Source organism: Mirounga leonina, unplaced genomic scaffold (genome assembly GCF_011800145.1).
Source record: "Mirounga leonina isolate KUSES-001 unplaced genomic scaffold, KU_Mleo_1.0 Mir_150, whole genome shotgun sequence".
NCBI lineage: Eukaryota > Metazoa > Chordata > Mammalia > Carnivora > Phocidae > Mirounga > Mirounga leonina.
Window position 1 is genome coordinate 15,893,330 of NW_023270374.1, and position 26,987 is coordinate 15,920,316.

At 40.4% G+C, this 26,987-nt stretch overlaps 1 protein-coding gene and 1 non-coding gene across 9 annotated transcripts in view; one reads left to right on the forward strand and one right to left on the reverse strand.

Annotated features, from left to right (window-relative positions):
- Positions 1-26,987, reverse strand: part of PLCB4 (phospholipase C beta 4) — a 410,588-nt gene that overhangs the window by 153,314 nt on the left and 230,287 nt on the right. For 7 of the 8 annotated variants that reach the window (XM_035005855.1, XM_035005853.1, XM_035005852.1 and 4 more), the window contains one exon: positions 8,732-8,830. In XM_035005855.1, coding sequence (XP_034861746.1) covers positions 8,732-8,815 — 84 coding nt within the window. In that variant the 5' untranslated portion in view covers positions 8,816-8,830. Of the gene's footprint in view, positions 1-7,881; positions 8,357-8,731; positions 8,831-26,987 lie in introns of those variants that run through there. The other variant, XM_035005854.1, reaches the window with a different exon arrangement.
- Positions 658-730, forward strand: TRNAQ-CUG. The gene has a single exon. It is a non-coding gene; the product is annotated as a tRNA-Gln (tRNA).

A 26,987-nucleotide genomic window follows, 5' to 3' on the forward strand; every position in this document is an offset into this window, starting at 1 on the left:
GACAGAGGGCGGGTCCGCAAACCCTGTGATTTGAAATTGCTCTTCTAATCTTACCCACAAGTAAAAGAGCAAATGTGCACCAGGGATCTATGCAGTGAAAACCTGGGATTATCCTGGGCTTCTGTTAATCCCTCACTCTTAGTTAAGGTAGAAAATCAAAGAGGGGAGAGGTTCAAGCCATTTATTGGCAGAAACACTAGAAGTCTGATTATTTATGCCAAGAGTTTGCACTGCTATCTTTTGAGTTACTGGCTGAACATTGTACTCTAGACAAGCACTGGGACACAACAAAACAGACATGGTCTCAACCATGGTAGAGCCTTTGCTCTGAAGACACATCCCATCCACACACACGGGTGACTCATAGACTCCTACTAGGAAACTCTGGCACCAATATCCTAACACACTTGAGGCAAGACAGATGCTCACTCAGACAGGTGAAAGGACTTGCTCAAGGTCGTAACTTGCAAATATCTGGGTCAAGGCTCAAACCAGAGTCTTTTGCCTTCACATCCACTTACTTTCTGGGATTTTCCAAACCATACAGACTTTTCCTCAAATGCTTCAGGCTTGCAAGCCAATGAGCTCTAAGCTTTGGGAATTTGAAAGCACAGGTAATATTATCAGAACTGTTGTTTTAAAATCTGGTCTAGGGGCACCTGGCTGGCTCAGTTGGTAGAGCATGCGACTCTGGTTCTCAGGGTCGTGAGTTCAAGCCCCATGTTGGGTGTGGAACCAACTTAAAAAGAATAAATTAAAAAAAAAAAAAATTAAATCTGATCTAGAGGAAGGAACAGGCCTGGGTGTTTTTGCAAAAACCTGGCTGATGCTAGGTGGTGCAGTTTTGGGTTGTTTCCATGTTCAGACCAACTGAGTAAGTGCCCAGGAACCTGGCCATAACTTTCTTATCCTGTGAGGAAGAAATCACATGGCTGAGATGACAAGAAGGGTACTTGAAGGCAGGCAGATATAGAACTGCAAAATCCTTAGACCCACGCACCTTATCATCTCTACTGAGGCACAGGGATGGTAAGAAAATTGTCTATGGAGATATAGCCAGTAGGAGGAAAGAGTAAGACTCTAGTTCACCTTCCTTAAATTCCTGGTGTTCTCCAACCATGCACTCAGATCTCCTACCTGCACTTTGCCCGTCCCCTCCTCCCAGACAATTTTCCACATAGCTACCAAAAGTAACTGTCTCCACAATGTCTATCAGAGCACGTCAGTCTCCACTTCCCATAACAACCAGAAAGAAATCCAAGCTCCTCGTCCTGGTTCTACACCCTTTATTCTCATACTTGAGTGTGCATCCATTTGTTCATCCTCTTGGATAGTTATGCTTCTCAATTCCCTTTCTGCTTAGTTTATTTTTAACTAAAACTTAGGCGATTTCTATTATAAGCAGAATGTTTCTTAGGTACTACGGAAGATATGATGATAAATGCCGTTCTGATTTCAGGAAGAGAAACCACCTAAGTGCATCCATAAATGTAGCCCTTCTCTGGTGCTCTCTATGCCTGCGCCAGAGCCCACCCTAGCTTCCAGTGCCAGAAACCCCCACCTCACCTTACAGTCCTTATTTTCCTTCACCTTCTCCACCCACTGGGTTAGAAAATCCTCTGATTCATTCCTATACCCAGCCTGTCTCCTTACTTCCCTCCATGGTGTGGACACTGTCCATGTTTAACTTCAACTCTTTCCCTCTAACACCCTCCCCTCTGCTCTAGCTGGACAAGCCTCGCCCCCCACCCACCCCACCCCAGGTCCACACCCATGCCCTTGAGCAAGTGGGCTCCTCCCCCATCTCAGCTATGTTTTGATCAGCTGGTTGACCATTCCATCAAGACTCAGCCCGAAGGGGGCCTGCTCCCTTAGCATCCCTGGTCAGCCCCTCGCACCCGACACCCCTTCCAGCCTCTCATACCACAAGGAATACGACCGACCCACCACCTTCCTCATCACAACCTGACACTGGGGGGAAGCAGAGGCGTGAGGGTGGCAGGGCATCTAGGCCACATGCTGAGTTTCAAGATGAGACATCTGGACTTAATTTGTTGGATAACGAAGTGATCTCAACACATTTTTGGTTTTGCTTTAAATGTCCAATTCTAGTGGGGACTGGAGTTTGAAGAAAGTGAGATTTGTGGCAAGACAAGCAATTCCTGAACTAATATCCCCCAGGCACATGTAGTAATAGGTTCCTAGGATAAAAATTCCAAAATTAAACTCCGTTGAACTCATTTCCCTACTTTTTCTCCACTCCTCCAGTCCAAATTTGAAATTATGTTATTTTTGGCTTGGTGATTGGCAATTTTGGGCTTTAAATAATAGATGTATGAGCCTCTATTCCACATACCATCAACTAACCATCAGCAATACCTCCCACTGAGAATACTAACCTTCTGGTCTTCCCTCTAATTCTCCAACCATTTCTACTTTCCAACACCTCCCCCAGCACTCCTACTGTGCATGGGTAAAATTAATTTTTCATTCGGTTTTGTCACTACATTAAATGTTTTGTCCACCTTTTAGATAAGTTGAAAGACTAGGGGCACCTGGGTGGCTCAATGAGTTAAGCCTCTGCCTTTGGCTCAGGTCATGATCTCGGGGTCCTGGGATTGAGCTACACATCGGGAATCCCTGCTCAGCGGGGAGTCTGCTTCTCCCTCCCCTTCTGCCCCTCCCCACCATATGTGCTTGCTCTCTCACAAGTGAGCATTCTCCACCCCAAATAAAATCTTAAAAAAAAAAGTTGAAAGACTAATAAATATTATGATTATTATTACCATCAGGGTGACTCTGTAAGCATCCTTCCCTGCAAATACAAGTAAAAGGCAAAATTCTCCTCTCTACTCTTTGAGCCTAATATGTGGACCCTGCCGGTACAAGTCAGTTTAAATGATCCAAAACTTGGGAAGATTTAAAAAAAAAAAAAAAAGGCAATACATTCTAAGAGAACAGTGTCCAAGAGGCCTACCCAAGGAGGATTTATTTCTACAGAAGAATGTACTTTTGGTAGACTAACTAGTTACTATTTTTTAGGGCCCAGATTCTTTGCAGTTAGCTAGAACCATTGCAAATGTTTTGTGTCCACAGAGATGCATGTGATTCGTGGCTGGTAGAAAAGACAACCAGGAGTTACAGTTTTATAGCCCTACAGGACAGCAACCAGCTTTGTAGTGAATTTTGTCAAAAACTTGCATCAGCTTTCCTCTCCTGACTATACATATTTGACCCTTAAACAGCATGGGTCCACTTAGATGTGGAGGGTTTTGTTTTTTGTTTTTTGTTTTTATAAATGCAGTACAGTACTGTAGATGGATTTTCCTTAGGCTTTTCCTAATAAGATTTTCTTTTCTGTAGCTTACTGGGTTATAAGAATACAGTAGATAATATATATAACATACAAAATATGTGTTACTCAACTGTTTTGGTTATCAGTAAGGCTTCTGGTCAACAGTGGGCTATTAGCGGCCAAGTTTTGGAGGGGTCAAAAGTGATATGTGGATTTTTCACTGCTCGGAGGTCAGGGCCCCGCCCCCTCAGTAGTTCAAAGGTCAACTGTCCAACTCTCTCCCTCCAATGCTCTTAGAACTAGCTTTACCATCCTGCCGGTGTCCTCACAGAGGGGTTAAATAAATCTTGAAGCCAAAATACTTTCTATGAGGGTTGTGTTTTCAGTTGTTTTTTTTTTTTTTTTTTGAAAATTATATTTAGAAAATTCTTCACTTTACTGATGAACAGCCTGGGATGTGTAGGCTGTCTGGGCCTTTCGGAGCTTCGCTGCACGGCCCTCCACTCGATTTCAGAGCCGCCCTGGAAAGAGGCAACGTCAGCCTGTCCCACTCGGCCCTACTTTAGGCTGGTCCTGATCCTGCACTTTGATATTCCACTGGGTCTGGTGACGGCAATAACTGTTTCCCTTGTCCTGGTAACAGCTGGAAGCACCTAAAGATTCCACCCAAGTGTGTGTTGGGGGAGGGGGTTAGGGGGTAGAGGGTGGAAGGAGCTAGGAGAAAGACCAAGGCTTTGCCAGAATAGGGGGCTCTACCCGGGCAGCTTGCCTCAGTTACAATAAAGTCCCATGGGTGAGAAAAAGGGGTGGCCCCCCCTGGGGATCTGGGACGTGGGAAGGACGGGGACCTGAGGTGAATCATCTACACAATACTTAAATCTCTGCTCTGGCTGCCACCAAGAAGAAATGGCTGAAGCAAACTGTAGATTCCCACCAAGTGAACTGAGAACTCTGTGTGTTGAGAAATCTGGTTGTAGTTTGAGCTTGTTGTTGAGAATGGTGCTGCCCAGTAAGACAGGCACTGGCTACATGCAGCTGGGTAAGTTTAAGTTAAAATTAGAGTGAAAAACCCAGTTCCCTCAAGCCCACCAGGCACATTTCAAGCACCGGCCAGCCACACGTGGTTAATGGGCAGCACAGATACAGACCATCTTCATTAGGCAAAGCTCCACTGGTGACCACTTATCTAGAAGGATTATGCAAGGTTATGCAAAAGTGAAGGTCTCAGGAAAGTCTGGCTCCCTTTTTACTTCAAACTCTCGCTTCCAAAATGCTCAGGATGAAAAGGGACTAAAATTTTCTGTTTTGCTTGAGAGAAAGAAAAAAAAAATTTTTTTTTTGTTTTTTAATTTGGAGAAGAGACATGTGGAAAAGAAGACATAGGTAAATTGGAAAAGGACGCTGAGGGGGCGATTAAAAAAAGAAGAGAAGAGAAGCTGGAACGTGCATCTCAGTGTAAGAGAGGGAGAAAGGAGAAGACAATGAGAGCCACTCCCTGGTCAGCCTGGCGAAGGAAATTTGTTCAGCACCATCTCTGATGTTTAATCTTGAAGTGAGTCTTGTTGTGTACTCCAATCCTCCTCTGCTACCACCAAATCTTACGTGAACATCTATTTCATACAACACTCTTGTTCTGGGGATTTGATGATATATACAAAGGACTCAGAGAGCAAAACAAACCAGAGCAGGGAACAGTCCTGGGAACAGAGAGGTAAGAAGGCACTGAGGATATGAGTCATCACCAAGAAAGTGTCAGCAGGTAGGAATTCTAGGAAAGACCGGGGAGGGCCCGGTGTAGCCAGGGCATAAGGTCTTCAGCCTTTTAATATGTTTTCAAAAGAAAGTCAGGAGACTGAGCTGGAGACATTTGGGTTGCAAGTGTTTTAAAAAATACTGCTATTTCTTGCCTCTGCAATAGAAAAATCTCTGCTTTAAAGACTGAATAACAAGCATCCTTTAGGAAACAAAGTACATTTTGCATTTAAGTAACTTATAAATCAAGTAGAGTTAGATAAAAAGCAGATTTACAAGTGGCATGGGAATATAATCAGGGGCTACAATGCAAGCTGCTATGTTACAGTCTCTAAAAATGAGGCCTACCTCAAAAGCAATACAGAAATAAAATAATGCTTACATGCAGTTGCACTGATTACATTTATTGGCAAAATAACATATACTTTTAAAATAATGACTAATAGGGGCGCCTGGGTGGCTCAGTCAGTTAAGCATCTGCCTTCCACTCAGGTCATGATCTCAGGGTCCAGGGATCAAGACCCACATCGGGCTCCCTGATCAGTGGGGAGTCTGCTTCTCCCTCTCTCTCTGCCCCTCCCCTGGTTTGTGCACTCTCTCTCTCAATAAACAAAATCTTTAAAAAAAAAAAAAAATAGCAACTAGTAAACACTTTTTCTGACCTAGTGCATGCTCACCCACAGCCTGACACCCTTCCTTGACTTCTTTAAACATGTACGTGGAACATACTTTAATATTCGGCTGATCCCTAAGGCCCTCATGATAATGTTAGTTGTCATATGGTGCTGAAGGCATTTATGCCTCTTTGTAAGTGGTCCCTTTGCTATGACGCTTTGGGGATGCTCAGGCTGTGTTTTCTCGAATTTCTGCTCCTCCCGCTTGCCATCACCTGTCATTTCCCACTGCTGTTCACATACACCGTAGAAACAAACCTTTCCTGCTTGCATTTTGTTGCCTTTAATATTTTAGCAGCCATGTCTCCAAAGAACTGAATCTTACAGGACTGGGAAACGGTAATAAAAGTGGCCACGGTCCAGTTTCTAATACTGTGACTTTCTTGTTTGATACGTTATGAAGAGAGGCATCTATTTTATTAAGTGAAAACTTGTTTTGTTTAAATCCTGATAAGATATCACTTAAAGTTGAAAGCTGAGCTGGGTTGTATTCAATCCTTGTTCAAGATTTTGACCTCTACCTCATTTGCAGAGGAACCTGGGTGAAAAGCAATTACCCTTAGAAGCCCACGCAAATCAGTGTTTTCTAAATATGAGTGAGTTGTGATGATTAATAGCTAAAGAAAATCATCCTGAGAATTAAAAATAATGACCTCTTGTTCATCAAACCACAGTTCACTTGATAAAGCATAAAAACAGTACTTTTTCCTCCAATGTGTTTCTGCTTATATGACAGTAGTCAAGATACTCAGCCAGTGATTATATTTAATCTCTTCAAAATGACCTTCTCTGAATTATTAGAAGACATGTAGCATTTATTTTTAAGTAATCCTGTAGCTTTCTGGTGCTTGGGATGCTGCCTGAGGAAACTGCCAAACTCTAGGACACTCTAGTAGATCCAGGGAATGATGTCCCACCAGCTCATAACCAAGGGTCAATGGTGATTACCTTGGTGACTCTAGTACCCAACCTGGACCTGGCTTACCTGGGAAAAACACTTGTAAGTGCTTCTAAGCCAGTCCCTGGCCTTCTGGGTAAAGTGGATAAAACCAGCCAACTGCAATAACTTACTTTGTTGATATTGGTCATTTTTTATTTAAAAGATGAAAACTGTCACATGATTTACCCTAATATTTTGAATCTATTGAGGTTCAGATCCCCATACAGATCTTGAAGATTATCAAGTACTTGCACCATTTCACTTATCAAGAAAAGGAACAAGCAATAGAACCAGACCGAGTTGGAAACATTTCTATCTAAAATACTCTGTAATGCTACATCTACAGTGAGTTTGGCAGTTTCAGGCATCCTGATAGTCCCCAGAGAAAGATAAGTAAAAGATGGTCTTTGACCTCAAGAAACTCAGAATACAGTAGAAGACATAAAAACAATAAATAAAATGCAAATGCAGTGTAGTATGTGCAAGGGTAGGTGAGTGATGGCACAAAGAAGTTATCAATTCTTACTGAATGGTTCAAGGAAGGGGATCAAAGAGGTAGAGATTTCTCATCTGGGTTTTGAAGGATGAGCAGGAGTTCGTCAGTCAAATTAGGAGGAACAAGGGCATTTTAGGAAAAGAAAGCAGCATGTACAAAGCATGTAACAGAATAGTATCTTGGGGGAACTGCCAGGGAATTTTTATGGCTAAAGCAGAGAGTGTGTGTAGGAAACTGGTGGGAAATGAGGTTGCGCTATTAGGCAGGAGCCAAATCAAGGAAGGCCTTGTATTTCACTTTATCCCGCAATATGGAGTCATGGAATCCTTTGAAATAGAGAAAAGCAAGTCCTGATTTAGATTTTCAAAAGATTACAATCACAATTTGGGAAGAGAGAAAAAAAGAACAAACAAAAAAAGACTAAGAGAAAACTGCCAAAGAATTAATAGTGGTTGCCTCCAGCAGGCGAAATATTTTCTGTGTCTTCTCATAGCAGAGTGAGGCTAGCTGTTCCTTCAGGGAAGGAGCCAAGCTTGTCCTATAAACAGCTGTCACTTCAATATTTTAATTCAGTACAAGGAATAGTGACCACACTGGGGCCCATCCTTTGCCTTTCTCAATTTTATTTACTTACAAAGCAACTATGGTATAAATCTAGAGGGTATTAGGAAACACATTTGGAAAAACCAAGTCGACAAGTACTGAGTCATGTCAGTCCACAGACCTCATGAAAAGGCCCGATGATCCAAACCTCTGAGTGGGCCACCACAATCAGCCACCGCATACATTCCAGCGATTTCGAGGGGAACCAATTCTGTGGAGATGAAGTCTTAGCAAGTTGTACGTTTCACTTTGCCTTAGAGGCGACAGTCTCCTCACCCTCCCTTGCCCAATCCACCTCAAACTCAAGTACAATCCAAGAAATATGATGCATTTACAATGCTGATGAGGCTTTAACTCACTGACCTAAACTTTCCCAATAGATTGGTGGCCCCAAGCCCCTGCTCTAGAGAAAGTCTGGAGCCAATGCCGCCTTGCAAAGGGCGCAAATAATAAATGATAGAAACCCCAGGCATGCAAAGCTTTCATCCAACTGTTCTGTACGAATGAAACCAGCAAAGCAAACGACTAGCACAAAGTCCAATCACTATTCCATTTATAACAAATACAAAGTTTTATGTAGAACGCCTGCCAAAAGCACTTCGTTAGGCAAAAACGGTTACTACATGAAACTCATCTGTAAAACCAGGGTAATAATAGCAACAACCTTATAAGGTTGTTGTGAAGAATTAAACAAATAATACACACAAGTGCTTAGAAAACTGTCTGGCACACAGTGAGCACTCAATAATTTATAGCATCATTATCGTGATTATATCTGGCACACAGTAAGTGCTCAATAAATTACAGTACCATTATCATTATTATTATATCTCATAACTTGCCTCTTTCCAACTATTCCAACTTATAAATCTCAAAGATGTTCTTATTTATGTCAAAGACTATTTACTCAATACTGTAATTAAAATGAAATAATTATGTTTTGAGAGAAAAGATTAATAACACTTCTTTACCTCTTCATATCTGTCAAAAACGGCTCCTTCTTGCAAAAAGGAAGGAACTTCCTTCTGCCAGTTAAATTCATAAGGTTTGGCCATGACTACACTCAAGACCTAAAAAATGAAAAAGAACATCTCATTAGCGTGCAAAATTTAAAAACAAGTGAAGATCAAAAGTTATTCACTTTATATTTATGCGTTTGCAAAAGTTCTTCTTCAGATGTGTAGAACAAGCCCATAAATTGTCTCTTTCTTCTTCGTTCCTTCATCCGATTCCAACTTCCCTTCTCCTTGTCTCTAAACCTAGGGAAACACAGTTGGCCCTTGAACAACACGGGTTTGACACGGGTCCACTTATAGGGGGATTTTTTTTTTTAAATAAATATAGCATAGTACTTAAATGTATTTTCTCTTTCTTAGGATTTTCTTAACATTTTCTTTTCTCAAGCTCACTTTATTGTAGAAATACAGTATATAGTACATATAATATACAAAATATGTGTAAACAACTGTTTATGTTATTGGTAAGACTTCTGGTCAACAGTAAGCTATTAGTAGTTAAGTTCTGGTGGAGTTGAAAGTTATATGTGAATTTTTGATCACGTGGAAAGTCAGAGCTCCTATAACTCCCACGTTGTTCAAGGGTCAACTGTAATATCCATAGCAAGGTGATCAACCAGAGGTGATCATTTGGGAAGCTTCCCCTCCCTCTTCAAATCATATAAGATAATAAGATATATATTTTAATCTGATGGCAACAGAAAAAATAATCCACAAACCTGACCCTCTTTACAGGAGAGGCCTGCTGCAAAGTGTGGGTGGTTCTACAAGCCTACACTATGAGCCTAAAGGGGGACGCGTGGACAGTGGAGTCCACTGGTTGTTGGGTTGCAGAATCAAGTAGGAGTAACTGGTATTTTTTATTGCTCTTGGTTCTCTCCAAAGCCCTCTCACCCCTTCCTCACATGGGCCCCTCAGGGAACTGCAAAAGGTCTGCTTTCTAGCATGGGCAGCATATGACACTGAAAGGGAGCACAGGCATTCTTTAGGGTGGCTGCCTGCACTCAGGAAGAAGTGGGCACTCCTTCTACCCACACTTCTTAGCATTACGCACCATGGTGTACCTGTAGTAGTTGCAAGCAGGACATTTTCAATGAAAAGGTCAGCATCCAACAAAGAATTACCGAATATTTAAGCGATGCCAAGAACATGGAAGATGGACACCAAACCCAGTAAGCAGAACTGACACCCGAGAAAACAGAGTTAAAAGGACCGATAGAACCTGACTTTGGCTTACGTGTGGCTAGTAAGTGTGGGAGGAAACATTGCATTCAGTTCCAAAAATATAATTAACTAGAAATTTAAAAGTGATTGTTGAAATCAAACTCTTAACAGGTAAGCTGAATTATAAAGAGAAGTCAGATGAAGGGCTGAGCCAAGGGATTCTCAGAGAACGCAACACAAAAAGAAAGCACAATGGAAAAATTTAGAGAGGTGAGAAATGGAAGCTGAGGGTTCAACCATGACCCAACAGAACAGCTTCTTCTATTAAAAGGCAAGAAAGCAGAGCCAATGGAAGGACTAATCAAAGCAACGGTGGAAGAACACTTCTGAAATCTGGATATTTGCATATTCAGATTTGAGTCCTCAGTGTGAATACCTGAGTCCTCATTTGAAAAAAATCCACTAATGCAAGCAGTATAAATGGTGGGGGGCGGAGGGGAGATACACACATCTAAACATACCTTTGGGGGACACTGAGACAAAAGATATGAAGAGAAGTTACAAAATTCCTCAGAGATGCACAGAAAGAAGACAATTCAGAGGTGAATGACAAGCAGATGGAAATCAGGCATACTGTCCGCAGTATTGCAACCTCAAAAGCCTGAGGGGCAATAATTTTGGACTTGAAATTGTGTCCAATCAACTAATAGCTTAATGTTTAGGAGAAAATAGAGGTATTTATGGGCTTGCAAGTTATAAGAAAGATTTAATGACCTACTCTGAAAGATTTAAGGTGTTACATGCTCTGTCAAGAAGAAAAATAAATGTAGAAAAGGGATAGAGGAAATAATGCAGACATAATGAAAGAAGAAGAAAAAAAGAAATCCGCTCTTAAGTTTTACTTACTATCCAAAAAAAAAAAAAAAAGATAAAGATAAAGAAATTATAGTAATTTCGCTCCCAAATTGCTGATTATATCAATACAGAGGTTGTGGCAACTGACGTGGTGAGAGGAAAGGAAGTACGGACCAAAGGGAGGTCAACCATTTTGGGAGTGGAATATCGGTATTTAAGACTCTAGACATTGGCAGAAAAATAGAAGTTTAAGGGGCATCTGGGTGGCTCAGCTGGTTAAGCAACTGCCTTCAGCTCAGGTCATGATCCTGGGGACCTGGGATCGAGCCCCGCATTTGGGCTTCCTGCTCAGCGGGGAGCCTGCTTCTCCTTCTACCCCCCTTCTTGTGATCTCTCTCTCTCTCACACACACTCTAATAAATAAATAAAATGTTAAAAAAAAATAGAAGTTTAAAAATTTAAGAATTTTCCTAGAGGAAATTAAAAATGGAAAGTAAAACCTGTGCACTATTAGAGGGGGAAAACAGAACAAAGAAACATGAGTCCCCTTTAAAAAGAAGACAGATGAGGGGAGGGAGGGGAAAAAGAACACACTATAAATGGAAAACACCAAATAAAATGACAACATATCCCTAGCTATAATACATATGAGTTGGCTAAATTCACTTATAAAAAGAAAAGACAGAGGCTTTGACAGTAGGTAACATTATAGTTATTTACCAGAAATATTTATTAAAAAATGACACAGGAAGTTCGAAAATGAAGGTATGAAAAAAAAAACAAAACGATCTAATAGACACATACTAGGAAGGAAAGCAAACAGGGGTCCACAGTAATGTAGCAGACAAAACAGATTCAGGGAAAACAGCAAGAGACAGTGACAAATCATATTAGGAAAAGGGATGATCACAATTATTTAACAGTCATTAACATTAAAGCATGTGAGTACATAGCATCAGAACATATACTGAAAAACTGGTAAATTACAAAGAAATTTGGCAAAATCACAAACATATTAGGAGACAATGATTCTCAGAAATTAATGGAACGAGACAAAAATGTAAGGATATTGAGGATTTGAATATCACACTGACTAGTTTAATCAAAACAGTTTAGATGACTTAAACACATTACTGAATTTAGACATGCCCCTGCCTCTTTCTTTACATATATACATATATAAAACATATACATATATAATATTGAATCCTGAGTATAACAGATAATATATTATTATTATATATTTTCTTCACTCCCTCTTTGTATTCCAGGTACCCCCCACACACATATAATAATCTCAGAATCTAATCATAATTGGGCCATAGAGGAAACATCAGCATTTTTCAAAAGGCAGAAATTAAGGTGGCCATGCTCATTGGCCCCAACTAGGCCAACTTACAAATTAATGAGAGCGCATAAAATCTATATGCATACAAGTTCAATATAAACATACCAGACTTCTAAATAATTCTTCAGTAAAGCAAAATAGTCAAAGCAAAAATTATAAATTTCTTAGAAATGAAAGGTGGGAGCACTGTACATCAAAACCTAGGTATGTAATATATAGCCAAAAATTGTTTAAAAATGATCAGTAAAATTTCATTGCTTTCTGAATATTCACATATGAGATAAGCATTTGGCAAGTGTTGGGGAGAGAGAAGGATGGGGAAGGAAGAGGATGAGGAAGATGTATAAACTCACAATGTGCATGATGACAAGGAGGTGTAATTACAAACAGAAGAAAAACACATGACAGAATACTATGTTTAATTTTAACCAAAATATCTAAACACCTAAATAAATTGGATGGGTTTTTCAAAGTTAAAATAAATTTGACTCAGAAAAAAAAAAAAAAAAAAGAGAATACTTAAACTGAACAGTGACTTTGGAAGAAATTGAAAAAAAAATAATAAAAGATTAGACCCAACATAGGTTTATAGGTGAGTTCTACCAAATTTTCAAGGAAGAGGCAAATCCTACATACCTAACATTTTTCCAGGACATAGAAAAAAATAAGTTACTACCTGACTCATTCCACAAGTCCCATGATCAGGTCCTGACAAGGACACCATAAGGTAGGTTAACAAAACACCAAGCAATGTTAGAGTTCAATTCTCACAGAGACAAAGTTCTAGCAATATGAGCAAATCTATCCCAGAAAGTTGCTAAAAGAAGATGAACTCAACCTAAATGTGAAAGGTCTCTAACACATACCATTAAATAGGAAACCACAGAATGATATATGAACAGTGTGATACCATTTATCTCCATACACAGCTACAGAATAATAACAATGTAATACCACCTATGTAAACACACAGACATGAGAAAAACCTATATATTTCTTTAGGTACATAAATGTGTATATAGATAAATTATTAAAACATTTGGAAATTTATGGGGCACATGGGTGGCTCAGTTGGTTATTAAGCATCAGACTCTGGGTTTTTGCTCAGGTCATGATCTCCGGGTCGTGATACCGAGTCTGGTGTTGGGCTCCATACTGCTGAGCATGAAGCCTCCTTGGGATTCTCTCTCTCTCCCTCTGCCCCTCCCCCCTGCTAACACACTCTCACGCTCATGTGCTCTCCCCACCCCCCAAAAAAGGAGTTTATGACCCTATCTACTTCTTGGGAAGAAATAAAGATTGGGGCTGAAAATCAAGGTATCTTAATGTTATCTTTGTGATGCACATTTTTATTATAAGAATGTATTCTTGCATGTATGTGCTGTGAGGAATTCTTAATCGCAGGAAACAAACTGTGGGTTGCTGGGGGGTGGGGTGGGGAGGGATGGGATGGCTGGGTGATAGACATTGGGGAGGGTATGTGCTATGGTGAGCGCTGTGAATTGTGTAGGACTGTTGAATCACAGACCTGTACCTCTGAAACAAATAATACATTATATGTTAAAAAAAAAAAAAGAAGAAGAAGATAGTAGGAAGGGAAAAATGAAGGGGGGGGAAATCTGAGGGGGAGATGAACCATGAGAGACTATGGACTCTGAGAAACAATCTGAGGGTTCTAGAGGGGAGGGGGGTGGGAGGATGGGTTAGCCTGGTGATGGGTATTGGGGAGGGCACGTTCTGCATGGAGCACTGGGTGTTATACGCAAACAATGAATCATGGAACACTACATCAAAAACTAATGATGTAATGTATGGTGATTAACATAACATAATAAAAAAAAAGAATGCAAATTTCAAAGAGAAAAAAAAAAGTTGAAATCCTACAGATAGGCAGATGTGTTATTCTTTAGTCCCAAACAATTTTAAACAGCAGAAGAATGTATTAAGTCATGTTTCAAGGCAGCTTCCTCACAACGGCAACCATTGCTGTTCAAAGGAGGAACTACTCCATTACTCACTACTGACCAGGCTAAAAGCAGGTGAAAGCATGAAGGGCATCCTAACCAGCCCAGCTGAGGTTAATCAGCACCAAGGCTTCCCATGGAAAGCCAAGATGAGCCAGGTGGCAGATAGTTCGAGAAGGGAGAGGTGTTTCATCCCAGTCCACATCTCTGTATCCGCAATAGTGACTGTTGTTGGGTCTCTCTTCCTAATTCTCTCTGTTCCTATCAGTTTGTCTTTCTCTGTGTCTTTCCAGGTCTTTTTCTCAGTGTCTGTATTGGAGAGACAGACACATACACACAGCCCATTCACCCAAGATGGGTTAGAAGCCAGCTTCTGGTACAATGCTGTGCATTCATGCTTTCTATGCCATAAAACAGATCTGCAGAGCAAAATAGACCTGTCAGGCTATCACGGATGTGTTAGTCAGTGATCTGTAATGAGAATAACCACCTACAGAGAACTGAGTGATAGCACTGAAGACAGATGAGAGAGCTAAACGGTGGCCTCCCCAGTTGTCCAGACTTCAGAAATCAGCGGGTAAAACACCTCTCCTTTGCAGAATTTTGTGTTCTATGATTTTTCACTCCTGCCAACCACCCCTTTTAATATTTCCCTTTGATTTTATTTAAAAGAAAACAGCAATGACAGGCTTCTGATATGAAATGTTCATATTGAAAATGAAAAGAAAGCTTCTATCAACTTGCATCATCTTTCATTGGTTTAACTGGTTCTCCCAGGATCTTTTCAGCAAAAGAACACACAACACAATCCCCAGTACACAATGTTTCTTAGATTTCACTATTATCTTTACCACTAAAATATTCATCTCTACCTTGGGCACAAATTTCATCACAATGGTCTCATTATGGGATGGACTTAGGTGGGGGCTAATGGAAAGAGGGTACTCTTGACCTCAATCCCTAAAGAGATCTGCAGTGGAGGTCGTAGCTCATTTCATGGCTTACTTTTTCAGAGCTTTGGGGTTCTGAACAATGTAAGTGGCATTTTCACAAAATGACACTGGGGTATCCTGAATCTCCTCAACTTTGAACCGGTGTGTGGGGGCTGCTCTTTGCATTGCCCCGGAAATAACATTCTTGGGTCCAGACTTACAAGACCACCTATCCTAGATATGCTGGATCAATTCTGAAGTCAACTCTGCCCATCCCACACCACCTCCCCTGACAGTTGGGTCAAAACTTTGGTGAAGTTTTTTGGGGAAGAATTTTTTGATTCTGGACACATGCCTCATGTTCTGGTAGAGAGTGAACAGGGAGAAGTACATGAAATCAGGTATATTTAAGGTCCTGGTAGCCTGGATAATGCCCCCCCCGGCCCCCGCCCAAAGATATCCACATCCAAATCTCTGAAATCTGAGTGTTACCTTACATGGCAAAAAAGAACTCTGTAGATGTGATTAAGTTAAGGGTCTCGAGATGGGGAGATTATCCTGGATTATCCAAGTGGGCCCTAACTGCAATCATCGTAAGTGTCCTCATAAAAGGGAGGCAGAGGGAGATTTGACACAGACAGAAGAAGTTGAAGCAATGTGACCAAAGAGGCAGAGACTGGAGAGATGCCACCACAAGCCAAGGAGTGTTGGCAGCCACAAAGAGTTGAAAGAGTCAAGGGGCGGATTCTCCCCTCTCACCTGGAGGGAGATAGCCCCACAAACACCTTCATTTCATACTTCTGGCCTCCAGAACTGTGAGAGAATAAATTTCTGTTGTTTTCAGCCATGAGTTTGTGGTAATTTTTTGTTGTTGTTTTTAACAGCCGGAAGAAAGGAGTAAAGATATTTCTACAGTATATCTTTCCCAGGATCCAAGTGTCTTTTAACAATTTTGCACCTCCACAATAAATATAAACTTTATTTTTTTTTAATATTTTTTTTAAATTTTATTTATTTATTCATGAGAGACAGAGAGAGAGAGAGAGAGAGAGAGAGGCAGAGGGAGAAGCAGGCTCCCAAGGAGCAGGGAGCCCGATGCGGGACTCGATCCCAGGACCCTGAGATCATGACCTGAGCCAAAGGCAGACGCTTAACCATCTGAGCCACCCAGGCGCCCTAAATATAAACTTTAAATATACCTTGCAGCTTCCCCCAAACCAACCCAAGACAGTCTCCATTTTTTGTTTCTCTTTGTGAAAAAATGAATCCGTTGGAAAAATCACTTGCTTCCACATGATAACATATAGTTTTGAAGCAAACAAAAATGCACTGTGGCTCACATTTGAATTTCCTTTAGTGTAACTTTTATCTTCTACCTTCAACCTTATGACAAAAATGTTCCAGAAAAAAATTAATCCCTTTCCTATCCAACCATACAAATCCCATTAAACAAAATAACCATGGCCTTAGACAACCCCATGATGAGAACAACTAAGGTTGTCTTCCAGAACACAGAGGGCTGGGATAAAATTTCCACCGATTTAACGTGAATTAGTTGATTATCAAACACATTTCAATGTCTTGCTCTTCAATCTTTAAATATGATACCCTTATATTCCTAAAACATCTACATTGGATCACCCAGAGCTTTGAATAAATAGCTTCCCTTCAAGGGAGAACCTAATTTGACACTGATATATTGCATCATTAATAAAAATTTTCCCCATTTGCTAAAAATACCTCCTTTTTCATCAAGCCATTAAGTAGCCTTTTCTAAAAGCACATAAAGTGTGCAAGATTATGAAAATGATAATAGGCAATGCTGTTGAAGGTTGGAGGTAAGTGCATTCTTGTATAGTACGGAGAAAAGGAATTTTGCAATCCACTTCTATAGCCTTGAAACATCCATACATGCACATTTTTTACAACACAAAAAGATTAGCAAAACATATACCAAAACACAAGATATACAAGTAGTACATCTCAGTGATAGAATTTTAGGTGATATTTTAATACTTTCTGTGTGTTTTAAAATACTTACAGTGACTGTAATTTTTATATTCAGGAAAAAATGTTCTCTAAAGAGAAGATGACATTAAAAATCTTAATTTCATATAAATAAATTTTTAAATAATGTCCATGTTTTCTGCCAGAAATCCTGGCAAGAACAAAGAGCAGGAAGAAAGAAACTAATAAAACTATAAAATGTTCTCCTTTTCAAGATTTAAAATCTTGACTGTACATTGGGAGCCTTCACACACATCGATTATGACTGGTTCCTAGGAAGAGTTATTTAATAATACTGATTAATGGGGCACCTGTGTAGCTCAGTCTGTTAGGCATCTGCCTTCGGCTGGGGTCATGATCTCAGGGTCCTGGGATCAAGCCCCACATCAGGCTCCCTCCTCAGTGGGGAGTCTGCTTCTCCCTCTCCCATTCCCCCTGCTTGTGCCTCTCTCTCGCTGTCAAATAAATAAATAAAATCTTTAAAAAATAATAATACTGATTAAAATTTGGGTATTAACTCTAAAGTCTCTACTGTACTTATCCTTGGGAGCAAAATAGATTATGGTCGTGCTTGATTTAGTCTTTAATGAACTCTGAACTACAAAGAAACCTAAGGCCTCTGCCATGATAAATCTATAAAATTTACCATAAATATGTAATAAATTTTTTATCAATAAAGCACCACCTGGTTTAAAATAATTTCCTGGCATTTATAAAACACACACACTTATAGAAATAAAATGAGAACGGCAAACATCTGCTCTTTGTCTCTATCTTCCCCTCAACATTAATAAGAGGCAGATGTAACTTTCTTAAAATTTAATAATTGTAGAAGAGATGAATAAAAATATTATGAATTTGCCTTTATAAATTTATTAGGGGATACCTATGATCATATTATTGGCTTTATTACATAAGAATTTTATAAAACATCTAGAAGATGTTTGATTATCGGGACTATTTAGTACCAGCTTAATTTGAATATAATGAATAATTGCCAACATATAATTCAGTCTGTAATGACCAATTTGCAAAGAAATCAAAATATGACAAAGTATATAGTTTTCCAAGGAAAGAACTGTTTTGTTTCAGAAGATTGTTTGGATATTGGTTGTTTGCCTACAATAATTCCCTTGAAAAGGACATCTAAGTTCATGTGTCAATCCTTCAAGAACCTCTTAAATACAGTGAGGGCTGAAACTGTATTAAAAGTAGTTGTCTATGGGGCGCCTGGGTGGCTCAGTCAGTTAAGTGTCTGCCTTTGGTTCAGGTCATGATCCCAGGGTCCTGGGAGGAGCCCCATGTCCAGCTCCATGGGGAGTCTACTTCTCCCTTTCCCCCACCCCATTTGTGTTCTAATAAATAAATAAAATATTTGAATGAATGAATGAATGAATGAAGTTGTCTATGACTGGGATCCTCTGACCTGATGATGCCTTGCTACTCGCCTCTTGCCTCACAGTTAATTCCCACTAAAGGGATCAGCAGACACCCAGCTTTAGGGAGCGATATTGGTGGATGAGGCTGACAGCAGTGGGGGCCTATCTGCTTATGATGTCCTCTGAGGTTTCTGACTCCTAAATGTTTAGTGAGTCCCTGGCGTACCAGTATTTTGATCTTCCAGAAACAAAAGATGTAATTTGCATATTAATGATTTTTACAGTAGTGAATTACAGGCATGACTTCTAAAAATAAATTTTTGTTTAATAGGATGCAAGATAAATCTACTTTTAGAATTTGAAAATATATAGTGTGAGGTAGGAACCTGGGGAAAGGGATACATAAATTAACTTCATGTAGTAACAAATCTGTTTTAGGGGGACTTTTTTTTTTCTTTATATATAAAAATTCTGCAAAGTAAAGACATTTTATTTCTTTTGTGCCTCTGAAATAGAGTACCTATTTTTTTTTTTAAGATTTTATTTATTTGACAGAGAGAGACACAGTGAGAGAGGGAACATAAGCAGTGGGAGTGGGAGAGGGAGAAGCAGGCTTCCCACGGAGCAGGGAGCCCGATGTGGGGCTCGATCCCAGGACCCTGGGATCATGACCTGAGCCGAAGGCAGACGCTTAACGACTGAGCCACCCAGGCGCCCCTAGAGTACCTATTTTTACTGACTAAGGGGTTACAACAAAACAGCAAAAGTTGTTTTATTACTACTGAGTATATAAGTTAAACACAAACCATCAGCCCTGAGAATTATAACAGTCCTGAGAAAACAATTAAGCAAACCTGAAATACTTGTAAGCAAGGACTGGGCTTTTTTTTTTTTCTCCCTCTCTCACAAGTGGAAGAATTGTCACCATTTTCAAGACCAGAACTAACAGAATATTCGGTGGTGCGTCTAGTTTACCAGGACAAAAACAACTTCTCCCTTAGCAGCAGGTATTAGTCACACATCACAACGTCTGAAGAGAGTTCAGCCCTTCTCATTCCCATAAAGAGGACTCTGATAAGGTCTGAGGAATAGAAAACAAAACTGCAAAAACTGTACTGACGGAGTAAGTACATTAAGTACATTTCGATGGAGCTCAAACATAAATTATACAAATCACGGTCTCTCTTGGATCTTGTTTCAGGGTGTTCTTGATTGTGCAGCTAAGATAGTAGTCTGTAGTTTTGTTCTTGGAGAGCCCAGGGGTTCCAGGGTGGGGACTATGAGAATGGGGGCTTGGACTGATCTCTCCCTCACTCTTAGTTTCTTCTTAACTAGAACATTCTTTGAGCTACTGATGATAATACCTGGATAGCCAAGGTGGGGACTCCAGGCAGGAGCACGGGGAAAAGACCAGAGAAGGCTTAAGTCCCGTGGGCTTGCCTAGATCAGTGGTTCTCAGAGTGTGGTACCCAGACAGTAAATATCACCTGGGAATTGATTATGAATGCAAAATTTCAGGCCTCACACCCAGACCTTCTGAATCAGAAACTCTGGGGTGTGGGCCAAAACTCCATGGTGTGTCCAGCAGGCCAGGTGATTCTGACATCAGGTAAAGTTTGAGAGCAACTGCCTTTGATCAAGTCTTCATCAAAAAGTAAAAGGTGAAGAAAAAAAAAAAAAAGGAAGGGAAAAGGATCTTTCACTCTTCATCTATGGCCCAGACTAGCTCATAGGGAGAGAGACCTACTAGGCATTTGGGACTAAAGCTCAGGTGAGAAATAAAGATAGTCCATTTGTCTAGAATGCACACTCGTCTCAGGAAGGCCATGGAAAATCAAGGATATGGAAATTCTGGGTCCTGGTACTTACTGCTCCACCAAGATCAAGAGTAGATACCAAAGTGGCCCCAAGTAAATGGATAATTTCCTCCACCAGTTCTTTCAAGCTTCATCCTTATGGGTTAAGGCTGAAGAAACCAGGTTAGGCTGACAGGTGACTTGAAGAAAGCAAACAAAGGGTGACATACCCAAAACCCCAACACACCAGCTATTTAATCTACAATGTAGACAGTACAGTCACTTACCAAGTAACTTTAAACACTTCCTTCTCCTGGCCCAGACCTTTATGGTCCCTGATAACTACAAACTACAAATGCTAATATTTCTCCTAAGAACTTAAAAGAAAAAAATTGGGGAACTAAAGATTCGCATAGCAAACTCAATCTTTAGGAAGCTGCAATTAAACCAAACTGCTGAGGAGAAAGAGCACATTAAAACATGAGGGTTCTAGAAGAAACATGCCCTGAGAGGCAATGAAAAGCAGCAGCATCTCAAAAGACACTCAAAAAGTATCACTTTGCCATTTACATTTTTTTTTAAAGATTTTATTTATTTTTTAGAGAGCGAGCGAGAGAGAAACAGCATGAGAGGGGAGAGGGTCAGAGGGAGAAGCAGGCTCCCCGCTGAGCCGGGAGCCCAATGCGGGACTCGATCCCAGGACCCTGGGATCATGACCTGAGCCGAAGGCAGACGCTTAACGACTGAGCCACCCAGGTGCCCGCCATTTACATTCTTCTCTGGATTTATCAGACTTGATTCACTGCCCCAAATATACTGAGCCTTTTGCATTTTTTTCCTTCCCTTTCCATTCCTGAACCTCTCTTTTAAACTTGGTTAGTTCTGCTTATCCTCTAGGTATCCTCAAGAGAAACTTTAGGTATCACTCCTGTATCTTCACTTAAACTCTCTGTACTTCCCTCTTTGTAGAGCTCACCCTGTTACATTGTAAGCAGTTGCTATTTATCTGTATCTTCACTGTAGGAGGAACTCTGGGCAGGCCAGTTTTGTTTGCTACTACAGATCTTCCTTGACTTATGATGGGATTACATCCCCATAAACCCACCCTAAATTGAAAATATCCTACGTGGAAAATGCATTTAATATACTCAACCTACTGAACGTCACAGCTTAGTCTGGCCTACCTTAAACCTGCTCAGAACAGTTAACATGAGCTGCAGTTGGGCAGAATCAGCTAACATAAAGCCTATCTGATAATAAAGCTTTGAATCTCTCATGTGATTTATTGAGCATTGTACTAAAAGTGAAAACCAGAAGGGCTGTATGAGTACAGAATGGTTCTGAGTGTATCAGTTGTTTACCCCCGTGATGGTGTGCTTGTCTAGGAGCTGTGGCTCACGCCACTGTCCAGCAGCACAAGAGAGCATTATATTGCATAGCACTAGGCCGGGGAAAAGAGCAAAATTCAAATTTTGCAGTACAGTTTCTGCTAAACGCGTATCATCTTCACAGCGCCGTAAAGTAGAAAAATCCTAAGTTGAACCACCCTAAGTTGGAGAACATCTGTATAGTGAGGGCACTCAGTAAATATAGGATGAATGAATGAATGTTCTATGGAAGAGCTCCCAACCAAGACTAAAAGCAGCCAGGGACAATAAGCTCTTCCCCCGTTACCCAAATGCACATGTCAGTCCCATTTTTGTGTACACCCACCCTTTCCTCCAAGATCCTGAAATGCTGTTCCCAGGCTCCTGTTTCCAACTCATACCCTGCTGCCCCTCTCTCCCCCCAGGTCCCCCTTGGCGCCTGACTGAAACTCAGCCTGTGGAATGTTTCCACTCCTCACCTGGTTCTGCAGCTGGTTGGTCCTATGCATCACTTCTTCGCTGACTGTACATCCCAACCCCCACCTCTGCTGTGTCCCACCCTTGAGCTTGGACCTCTGACCACTGAAACCCCTTGAGGACGAGTCAGATTGGCACCTGGTCCTGAAAGGTGGGAACACACCCTAGACATGCCCTCATGGGGTGTGTGGCTTTCTTTTCCATAGAGACTGCCTCTTTAGTGGAGACCCACCAGACTGCTAAGGTCCTCCTCCCTTGTGCCAGCCCTCCATACTTTGCCCTTGGACTGGCTCTACCACAATTAATAGGCAAAATATCACCAACATGAATCATACATGTCAAGAGAGAAAGCTCTCTTTAGAGGCTTGATTTAGTCTTAATTATCTGAATATTTCAAAGGAAAGATTTTTATTTTATCTTCGCTTGAATAATCTATCTGAATGGTGCCTCAGGCATGTGTATGGGATAAGTTTGATGACTGCAAGACAGGACTTCAGAAAAACAGGGAAACTGCTTGGGACCAGGAGCAGGCACAAATTCAAGGGCTTGAGAAATCCTTTATTTTAAAAACTATTTTCTTATTAAAATAAACATACAGACAACGGGCTCTTAAATTTAATCAAGATTCCTGATATTTAAGTGTTCTCCAAGCAAATTTATAAATAGGCCTTTGCTATTATTACACAGGAATCATAAGAAGAGGATAAAGTATAAGGCAGCGTATTGGAACTGAGTCCAGACCATAAAAGGAGAAAATATTTTTCCTTAGGTTTTGAGCTAAAAGGTATCCAAATTTGTTTTTTTTTTTTTTTTTTAAGATTTTATTTATTTGACAGACAGACACAGCGAGAGGGAACACAGCAGAGGGAGTGGGAAAGCAGGCTTCGTGCTGAGCAGGGAGCCCAATGTGGGGCTTGATCCCAGGACGCTGGGATCATGAACAGAGCTGAAGGCAGATGCTTAACGACCGGGCCATGCAGGTGCCCCCAAATTTGTTTTTCTATGTTCATACACATACCCCACAACCTGAAAATAACCTGTGGGCAAAGAGAGGTAATCTCTATAAACTCAAGTCTCACATAAAATTTAATGATTTCCTTACATGTTCAAAATTGCTTCATGTCTGTTCTTGAAATGCCTAAACTAAGGACAGAGATGGAACTCATCAAGATAGGGAGGAAAAAAAGACCTGGAATTTGAGGTTTTACAAGGTTGATATTTTTTTTTCTATTTGTGCAAATGCTTTGAAAAATCCACAAACTTTTCTCCCTTGTTTTTTATGCAATTTTTATACAATTAGTCTGATAGGAAAAAGAAGCAAAATCCTTAATCTCAGTTCATTTGTGGAAGAAATGTTATCTTTTCAGATTTTTTTTTTAATTTTTTCCAGATGTGGCATCATAATGAATCATGATTTCCAATGAGGCAGAGAATTTACTGTGTGTTGGCTTATGTAAGCGAGAGGGTACATAAACACTAGGTGTACATCCTCCAGGGCCCCTGGGGGGCTCAGTCAGTAAAGCATGCCACTCTTGATCTCAGGGTCGTGAGTTCAAGCCCTACGATGAGCATAGAGCTTACTAAAAAAACAAACAAACTAGGTGTACATATTAGAATATACATTGTCTTTGACTTTGTCTGATAGACCATCAGGAGACCGAACACTTCATATTTCACCATCATTTGCCTAAGAAATACCAGCACCAGTGTTCACACCCTTTGAAATGGGTCTTACAATGGACATTAGAAAAGTGAATTGTGACGATCCAAATTTTATGGTTAAGTAATTTGGCCATGCCCTAAAAACAATAGGTCTGACTTTAATTATTTATTGCACTGTTTCCACAATTAATATTAAACTAATAAGACTTGTACAGCCTGCTGGAATGGAAGGGGGGGGCAGTCGGAATGGATGAACTGGATTCCAGTCCCAGCTCTGTCCCAACTTGCTGTGGTTCCTGGAGAAAGACCCTTAAGCTCTGGGAGCCTTAAGTTTCCTTGTCTGTAAAAATCAGAGGCTGAAGCAGTTAATTTTTTGGATCCCTTCTAGCTCCAGGTGGTTTGATTAAAAATTATTTGGGCTTCAAATAAATGTAGATGTTATTTAAAAACCCTATGTGCCCTTCCTGAAATAGATTTTATTTCCTAAAATTAAAGCCACGTTCAGACGGCTCCAAGTAAGATTGAAAACAATGCATTACTATTGTGTATTGAAGAGCAGCTGACAAGGTAATGACACGGTGACATTTCTAGAACAGCTCTTCAGTAGCAAAGCAGACTTTCAAGATGCCAAATGCTTGCCCAATTCTGGTAAGGTCAACAGCCCTCAAATAATTGCTCCTTTCATACGATGTGTGCTTTTACTGGATTATTTTAAAATGTGTTTGCTTCCTTGCTTATATAGAAACTGAAAAACATCCCTCACTCTCACAAAGCCTGGAGGCAATGGGAAGGATATCAGAGGTCAGAGAAGTCGGATGTGAAGCAATTCCCAAGGGTTCATGTTGTATTTTATTTTAGCAAATGTCTCCAGATTCTAATTCAAGCCATATCAGCAGGCTGGGAAAAAAGAGCAAAAACAGAGCTTCTTGAATGAAATTCCCTGCCCCTTTGTTGGATAAACCCATGGATCCCCCCACCCCCGTGTCAGCACTAACAAGAAAAATTGCTGAAAATCGCTTGGGTCCTTGTGTCTGCAATCAATTATTTTGTTTCTTCAAGGGTAAAGTTTGACCCAGCATATTTTAAAATGCTACAAGATTGCAGGCAAGTTTCAAAGACACCAGGAAGAAGTCAATGGCCTGACCCGGGGACTAGGAGAATGACATTCTCATTAGGCCAGAGAAGGCAACTTCCTGAAATAATAAGGAATGAATGTGGCTCCTGTTATCACTCAGCTCTGAATGCAAGTGCTGGGGGCTCATGCCGAGGGGCACACAGCTCTCCCAATAAGGGCACCTGACATTTATGTGATAGTTACATTTTACCCAATATTTTCACAAACTCTAAGTTGGAAGCCATGACTCAGCTGCAAAATGTGGAAAGCAGGGCTTGGAAAGCTTAGACTCCCTCAAATTATGGTAAGAACTAGCACTTAAAGCCTTTGGATTTCAAACTCTCATTGTCTGACCTCAGTACTCATGATGAAAGTTCCTTAAATTCAGTAAAACAGTTTGAAGATATGGCCTCCAATGACAATGAGGGAAATTGGTCTTTTCTTGGGGTTGTGTTCAAGCTGTTTTAATAAAAGGTAGTTCAACCACAAATAAGGACTGCCTTCATAAAGGAGATGCCTACATTACTATCAATATTCACTTTCTCACTTCAAACTCACCTGACAGAGATCCTGGTTATCCCAGCTTCCAAATCGGGAGATATTTTATATTAGTCAAAAGAAAACTCAATTCAAGTTCCTTTTATTTATTTTTAAATGCTTTCATAATTTTCACTTTAAAAGGATCACTGTATCTTTAATTCTTAGTTCTGTTTTTAGAGTCTTCTAAATGTGATAGAGAAAACTCCATTTTATCGAAACATCAGGATCTAATCACTTAGTCCATGACATTCATTGACCTACAATGCTATTTTGGAATATCTGTGGTGGGCATTTTAACAAAATTAATGTGGTTGCTTATGTTTAACTCCAATGAAATCACAAGGGTGAGTAAGCCATGATATATGTTTTTATTTTTCTTCTGCCCTAACTGAAACCAGCCCTAGAGATAAAACAGGAAAGGAGATAGGATCTAATTACAGCCATTGCATGAATGAGTTAAATCAGGTTTTGTGTACAAAACATCTACTGAAGTTTTAAAGACAGGAACGCTATCATTAAGGCATATTTTGACCATCTACATCACACGCTCCCGTGGCCAATTTTCTTTAAATAATAAAAATAAATTGTGCTCGGGGCGCTTGGGTGGCTCAGTCGTTAAGCATCTGCCTTTGGCTCAGGTCAGGATCCCAGGGCCCTGGGATCGAGCCCCACATCGGGCTCCCAGCTTAGCGGGAAACCTGCTTCTCCCTCTCCCAGTCTCCCTGCTTGTGTTCCCTCTCTCACTGTGTCTCTCTCTGTCAAATAAATAAATAAAAAATCTTAAAAAAAAAAAAAAGTAAGTTGTGCTCCATATCACCATATCCTATTACTTTGCCATAAATGTTTTAAAATATGAAATCTAACTCAACTATTCTGTTCCAAATGACTTTTTGAGAAGCTGGGCCTGTAAGTCTTTAAACTTAATATGCTTATCTTGGTCCTGACCCTTCTAAACCTCTCCAGAACTTAACTCCTATCTTCACCCTATACTCAACTGATCCTTTTTCCACATGTGCCTGTTCCCCTTTGTTGGCCTCCATCTTTGTTTGCTCTCTTTCTCCCTCCTGTGGCAATCCTGTGGTATCACCATTCATTTCTCCTCTCCAGAATTCCACTCCCTCATGTTCAACTGCCTCCCTAAGACATCTCCACCCATGCTCCCAGCACTTCAGATGTCCAGATATGTCCCAGCTGAGGTCTGAGGTCACTGCTACAAAACAATTGTTTGGAAGAATGGGTCAAACTATCAAGATCCATGTAAAAGTAATCAACACAAAGATTTTCATGGAGATTAAAAAAAAAGGAACTACAAGACCAGAAAAAAAAATATTGGCTTAAGAAACAAGAGGTGTTGGTGAGGATGTGGAGAAAAAGGAACCCTCATGCACAGTTGGTGGGAATACAAATTGGCACAGCCCCTGTGGAAAACAATTAAAAATAGAACTACCCTACAATCCAGTAATTGCACTACTGGGTATTTACCCAAAGAAGATAAAAACACTAATTCAAAAGGATACATGCACCCCTATGTTATTTTTTTTTTTTAAGATTTTTTATTTTTATTTATTTGAGACAGAGAGAATGAGAGAGAGAGAGAGAGCACATG